The sequence below is a fragment of the Petaurus breviceps genome, unplaced genomic scaffold (genome assembly GCF_028583685.1).
Source record: "Petaurus breviceps papuanus isolate PSGF00001 unplaced genomic scaffold, PetGlider_PUasm1.0 76, whole genome shotgun sequence".
Lineage (NCBI taxonomy): Eukaryota > Metazoa > Chordata > Mammalia > Diprotodontia > Petauridae > Petaurus > Petaurus breviceps.
In genome coordinates this window covers 27122918-27130229 of record NW_027186473.1, presented here as the reverse complement: position 1 = coordinate 27130229, position 7312 = coordinate 27122918, and the positions used below count along the sequence as shown (strand labels likewise).

The 7312-nt window shown below is 35.2% G+C and overlaps 1 protein-coding gene across 2 annotated transcripts in view; it reads left to right on the top strand.

The window, feature by feature from the left end:
- The first annotated feature begins 409 nt into the window (after positions 1-409).
- Positions 410-7312, top strand: part of TMPRSS11A (transmembrane serine protease 11A) — an 81024-nt gene continuing 74121 nt past the window's right edge. For both annotated transcript variants that reach the window (XM_069105333.1, XM_069105334.1), the window contains exon 1: positions 410-548. In XM_069105333.1, the coding sequence (XP_068961434.1) occupies positions 541-548 (8 nt within the window). In that variant the 5' untranslated portion in view covers positions 410-540. The remainder of the gene's footprint in view (positions 549-7312) is intronic.

The following is a 7312-nucleotide window of genomic DNA, read 5'->3' as shown; positions in this document are numbered from 1 at the left end:
GAAGACGTTCATTTAATGTGAATTTCCCACCATTCTTTTTCCATTGCTGAGAGCCAAGCAAGAAACTTTCACAGACAAGTCTTTAATAACAATTCAACTCAAACATTTTTTGAGAAATTCTAATTAGCTATCCATACTGGGGGGAAATGTATTATTCTACTAGCTACTTTTACTCTAAGAGGTCTTCTCAGTATACATATATGTGTATTACACCTATAGTCATTTTCTGATTCTTAATCCTCGTGCATTCCAATGACATTTCTCATGAAAAGCCTTACAACCAGTTTCTTCTTCTTTATTTAATTGGCCAAAACAAAGAAATTCTTACTGAAACTCTAATAGGTCTTTTGACTTTTCTTTAAGCTATACTGGTTAAGGCTGCTCTGTCCAGACTCGTTTGACTAGTTTTATCTCAACTTACTTGTAATATGTTTCTTCATTTCTTCCAGTACACAGATCTCTAATAGATCCCAAGATGTCACACATTTGATTGGAAATTCTTAATCAGTGTGCAGACCTAAAAGATATCCTCAGGGGACAATGTATCGGTAAGTTCAAGCTATATCTTGGGTAATTGGACTTTTGAGTAATTACTGAGAAAGCTAACAATGATTCCATTAATTCATTTATTTAAAGTTTGAATTGAGCTAGCTTTTTGGTTTGGGGGTTTTTTCCGGGTGTTTTTTTTTTTTTTAAACAATGTCACGGAACTCTGCATTAAGAGACACAAATATGTTTTCAAACTAAAATGACAATTGATGGCCAATGCTTTGCTCTACCATTCCTCAACAACAAAGTTACAGGTAGAATTTGATAGCTAGCAATGGGAAGTTACTAAATGGTGCTTTACTAATTTCTGTTGTCAATTGATTTTTGTTTGTTTGTTTTTAAGTTAAGTACCTCAGGTATCCAAATAAATTTGGCTAGCCTTTTCTCTTCCATTATAGCTTTCCCTTAGTTATTTCCTCTCATGCCCTAGAGTTGGTGTTTGGATTCAAGTGTGGAGATTAGCAACGATCTGGAGGTACCCCTGTCTACTTCTCAAGACACCTGGGACCCATCTTTGGGGGAAAAAAGAGAGGAGGAGGACATGGAGGAAAATAAAATTGCCATGTATAATTCTTTATCACTTGGGAAGGAGAAAAATGTTAATTAAAACTTAGTATTCTATGCAAAATAACATTTATCACAAGAAAGTACATGCAAAAGAAAAATTAAATTGATTAAGACTAACTTAATATTGCTTTAGTTACATAACATTATATTATAGAATAATGGTAACAGTGCTTTATATAGGTGTAAGACTTTAGAGCCTTCAAAGTGCCTTCACATGTCTCATTTTATTGGCTCTTTAACATATCCCTAGGGGGAGGTAGGAAGTTCAAATATGATGCTTCTTTTACAGAGATGGAAAGAGACACAAAGAGATTAAGTGACTTGCCCAAGAACACACAGCTAGTAAGGGACAGAACTGAATATGGATGCTAGCTGTATCTAACTCCATCTTAGTACACTTTCTTTCATACCCATTCATTTTGTAAGCAGTTAAAACACCAGGCTTGATACTGTAAGCAGTCTGCTAAAACAAGGAATAGTTTACCTATCAGACTTGTGGAGAGGGAATGACTTTATGACGAAACAGGAATTAGAGAACATTATAAAATGTAAAATGGATAATTTTGACTACATGAAATTGAAAAGTTTCTGTACAAATAAAGCCAATGTAACCAAGATTAGGAGGGAGGTGGGAAATTGGGAAAGAATCTTTACAACCTATGTCTCTGACAAAGGACTCATCTCTAAAATATACAGAGAACTGAGTTAAATTTATAAGAATACAAGTCATTCCCCAATTGATAAATGGTCAAAGGATATGAACAGGCAGTTTTCAGAGAAAGAAATTAAAGCTATCTATAAGCACATGAAGAAATGCTCTAATTCACTATTGATTAGAGAAATGCAAATCAAAACAACTCTGAGGTACCACATCTCACCAGTTAGATTGGCTAAGATGACCAAACAGGAAAATGATAAATGCTGGAGAGGATGTGGGCAAACTGGAACACTAATGCATTGTTGGTGGAGTTGTGAACTGATACAGCCTTTCTGGAAAGCAATCTGGAACTATGCCCAAAGGGCTATAAATACTTTCATACCCTTTGATCCAGTAATACCACTCCTAGGGTTATATCCCAAAGAGATCATAGAAATGGGAGAAAGACCCATATGTACAAAAATGTTTATAGCAGCTCTTTTTGTAGTGGCAAAGAATTGGAAATTAAGGGGGTGTCCATCAATTGGGGATGGCTGAACAAGTTGTGGTATATGCATGTTATGGAATATTATTGCGCTATAAGAAACGGGAAGCAGGCGGTCTTCATATTTACCTGGAGAGGCTTAAAAGAACTGATGCTGAGTGAGAAGAGTAGAACCAGGAGGAATTTGTACACAATTACAGACACAACGTATGTGTGATGACCAACTTTGATAGACTGGACTCTTCTCAACAATGCAGGGATATAAGTCAATCCCAAAAGACGCATGATGGAGAGAAAAACGTGCATCCAGAGAAAGAACTAGAAAGAACTAAATTTATATCCAGGTGGAAGCAAAATACCTGATCTTTTTCGTTCTCTTATTTGATTTTATGTCCTCTTTACCATTTTTCATTCCAGCTGGTATAATCCATCCTTATAACCTGACCATTGTATAATGTGAAAGTATTTACAGATCCTATACTTGATTATAAGACGCCATGGGGGAGAGGGAAAGGAGGGGGACAAAATGTGAAATTCAAGGAATTGTGGAATTGAATCCTGTAAACTAAAAGGAAACAAACAAATTAATAAATTAAAAATTGAATTAAAAAAAAAACACCAGGCTTCAAGTGACAAAGAGACTGGAATTTAGCTCCAAAAATGCTACAAATTCACAGAATCTCTCTAAATCACAATTTCTTTGCCAGCAAAAGACAGAACAGAAAGTGATCTCCTTAATCATCCCTTAGGAATCATGTCTGACTCTGTTCCCCCATTTGTGCTTTTCTTGGCAAAGATACTGGAGTAGTTTAGCATTTTCTTCTCCAGCTCATTTTACAGATGAGGAAACTGCAGCAAACAGGGTAAAGCAGACTTGCCCAGGGCCACAAAGCTAGTAAGTGTTTGAAGCCATATCTGAACTCAGGAAGATGAATCTTCCTGACTTCAAACCCAGCACTCTATCCCCTGCAACACTTAACTGCCCCAGGAATGTGGAAATAGGGATTCCTTTTGAGATAATGCCTGAAACATCATGAGTTTGTGAGTTCTTCAAAGAAAAGTGATAACTCATTTAGCTAATATAATAAATATATATTATATTTATATAATTTAGATATTATGTATATATAAATAAATCTGGTAGAGATAAGGATGAGTAAAATGCTCATACTTTCCACACAAAAGGCACTCAAAAATGTTTCTTGAATGAACATATTAATAAATTTATTTAATTCCAGTTTTAATTTAATAAGTAAAACTCCTTGAGTTGGACGCTAAGAACTCTATTTCTTTGAGAATAGGTCATGATGATTTGGACACTATATTGTTACTCTTATGACCTTCACAAAGGAAAAATATCTGCTCAAGCTACAGCCTCATATTGCTACCACACCTAAATTTTTCATTCCCTGGCTGTTTCTGGCACAATCAATAACCTCTCTCTTTGGCTAGAAGGATTTTTTTAAAACCTCCTCTACTGATTACCCCTTCACCTCAACAGCAACTGCTTCAGTTTGCCTTTATTGCTCATTTAATTCCCTTTCTCATTTTCCTGTAGAATTGTTTTTTTTCCCTTACTCTTTCCTCTAAATTTAATTCCAGGTGATTCATCCACTTTAATGCTTCAATAACCTTTATAGTAGCTAACACCCAATTGACTTCTTCACCTTTATTTTTATACTGTTCCCAGAAGTCTCACCTATCTTTCTTCCCAGATGGCTCACTAATCTGCATAAATTCCTGTATGTAGAACTCTTCATCTTTCCTTCACAATTTTCCTTCTTGGAGACTAGTCCACTCCAATGTTTTACTGACCCTACCTAACACTGGTAACTGTAGTTTCTTTTATGTCAATCAATCTATTGTCAATCTCTTCAAGTTAGCTCTCTCATAAATATTAAAATCACTATTTATTCTATAACTGTAAAGTAAAAGCAACCATCTAGTAAGTGAAATAAAATGTCTGCATTTAGGTATGTATTCTGAGCCATATGCTAACAAATATGAACATTACCAATTGCTTTAGGCATCCTAAAAATTTGACCAAGCAGACAGATATCTAGGCAGTGAGTTGATAAAAAAAGAACATCAATTTAATTTGCTTTGTTGTGATCCTGAAGAAGGGGGACAGTTGTGATAACAATATGTTAATAGGTATGAAAAAGTTTTAGAGTATGTTATTAGTTTCATACTGACAAGGATTTTCTTGGTGAGGTAGGACAAAACAGATTGTGCCCTACAGGTACAGAAATAAATCTGGTGGAGACAAGGATGAGTAAAATGCTCAATTCTTAGAAGTTATTTGTAAAAAGTATTTAATACCACACTGTGCATTGCTTTGAGCTATATAAACATATAGATGCAAAAGTAACTAAGAAAAGATATGGTCCTTTGCTTAACAGAATGAGAGTTTTAGAACTAAAAAGGGACTCCGTGGCCAGCTAGTACAAACAAGAAATAAAAGGAATCTCCACTATAGCATACCTCCAAAGTGGCCTTCTGGCTTCTGCTCTAAAACCTCTGAGAAGGGACAATGCCTATTTCTTGGGACAGCAAGCCATTCCATTCTTGGATAGTCCTAACATTCAAGAATTTTTTTCTTGACTTCATGTGACCTATCTAGCCACAAATCTTTTAAATATGTCATTTACCTAAGAATATTCTGTGACTTTTTTATTTACAGTAATATATAGTAGGCATTTAATAAATACTCATTGATTTATGATAACAGTCAATAAACATTTAATAAGCTCCTAATATTTGCCAGGCACTGTTCTAATCACTAGGGATACAATTTTTAAAAGGAAAGCTAACCTCTGCCCTCAAAGAGCTTACAATCAAATAGGAGAAAACATAAAAGAGAAAAAAAAATATTAAGGAGAGGGAAAGGTGGGGGAGGGATTTGGTAGGAGGGCATGGTAGAAAAGTCAAAGAAGTGTAAAAGTCAGTGCAGCCACATGGAAAATGGGGAAATGTCTCCTTAAATGGAGGTTGAGGCATGACTCCATTCTACAATCAGAGGGGGAGAGGGTGTGATAGAGAAGGGAATAAGCTATAAATATCAAGTTTGACTGAATCTTGCAGGATGATGGTATTTTCCAATAATGAATTTCCTAAGGCTTGTTGAAGTAAAAAATAAAAGTCCAAAATTAGTGTAGCCAAGTGGGAAATGAGGAAATGCCAATATTGAGCATTTATACAGCTTTGTAAGGTTTGCAAAGCACTTTAGAAACAGTATGCCATTTTATCCTCACAACAATCCTAGGAAGTAGGTGCTGCTATTATCCTCATTTTTACAGATGAGAAAACTGAGACACATAGTGGTGAAATGATTTGCCCAAGGTCACACAGCTAGTAAGTATCTGTCAACATTTGAACTTGGGTCTTTTTTTGCCTAACCAATGCATTAGTAATCCAGAATTAGGAAAAATCCATGCTAGACTGATGTAAGTATTTGAGATATAGATAGATAGATGATAGATAGATAGATAGATAGATAGATAGATAGATAGATAGATAGATAGATAGATAGACAGGCAGATAGACAGATAGATAGGTAGATAGGTAGAGATAAGAGATTTATGACTAAACCTAATTTGGTTAAGGCTGACAAATCAAGGTTTTGAGAGAAAGAGAGAGATGTATATATAGATAGATATATGACTAAATCTGATTTGGTCAAGGCTGGCAAGTCAAGATTTTCTATAATTCTGTAGGCATACACACATTTATTTAAAGGGCTCAAACCACAGATATGGGGGAAAAACAATAATAATAATAATTCACATTCATTGAGCATTTTAAGATTTACAAAGGGCTTTTATCGTAAGAGCTCTATGAAGTAAATAATGCAAATCATTATTAGTACCACCTCATTTTCAAGACTCTGAAAGGTTTGTGATTTGCCACTGATCACACAGCTAGTAGTGGTAATTAAACCTAAGGTGGTATTTAAACCGAGGTCTTGGGACGCCAGCATTCTATCCACTGGGTCACCATTCCTTTCAAGATGGAGTTTAAATTGTGACATGTAGAGAAAGCCAGAAACAAATGGTTCCTGAAGCTATTTTCTTGGATAACATTTTGCTGCCACCACTCAGGGGATTTAGGGGTGAGGAAGGAGAGTTCACAAAGCACATGCTCTAGGATTTATACCTTTTCATTCTTATTCTTCCCCAGCAGTCTCCTCTTCCACATCAACTCTAGCACAAACCACGTGGTCCAGATAGTACATCAAATAGAGCACCAATCAGGGTATGAGGAAGACCTAAGTTCAAATCTGAGCTCAAACTAGCTATATTACCCTGGTTGGTTTCAGGTTCCTCATAAATAAAAAGGGGATAATAATAGCACTTCTCTTCTAGGGCTGTTGTAAAGATAAAATGATATAATTATAAAAATCCTTACAAACCTTAAAGTTCCATTATTATTATTCAAGTCTATAGATATTTTTACCCCAGTGAAGGAAATTTCATGGCACAGCCTATATATAGATGAGGTAAATCATTGTCTTTACAGTTGCCATCAATCAATAAACATTTATTAAGTGCCTATTATGTGTCAGGCACAGTGCTAAGCACTGGGGACAGAAAAAGAGGCAACTAAAAAAAGAATCCCTGCCCTCAAGAAGCTTACAATTTAATGGGGGAGAAAACATGCAAGCAAATATATGCAAAGCAAGGTATATACAGGATAAATAGGGAGTAGTTAGAAGAGGGAAGGCAGTGGAATTAAGAAGGGTTGGGGAAGGCTTCCTATACAAATTGATTTTAGTTGGGACTTAAGGAACCAGGGAAGTCATTAATTGAAATGGAGAGGGGAAGAGTGTCCCAGGCATTATACCAAGCTATTTTCACTGTATCCAAAATGTGAGTCCTTCCTGTTCATTCTTCTCATGTTGAAAGAGATGATAAAAACCATTCTTTTGAAATGTAAGTAATCAATTCAGATATTTTATAAATCTAGATTTATCACACACTAGATTTATTTAAAGCATATTTATATAACTTAAAATTATAAGAAGCAACTAGTAATTATTACTAAATGGTTTTTCT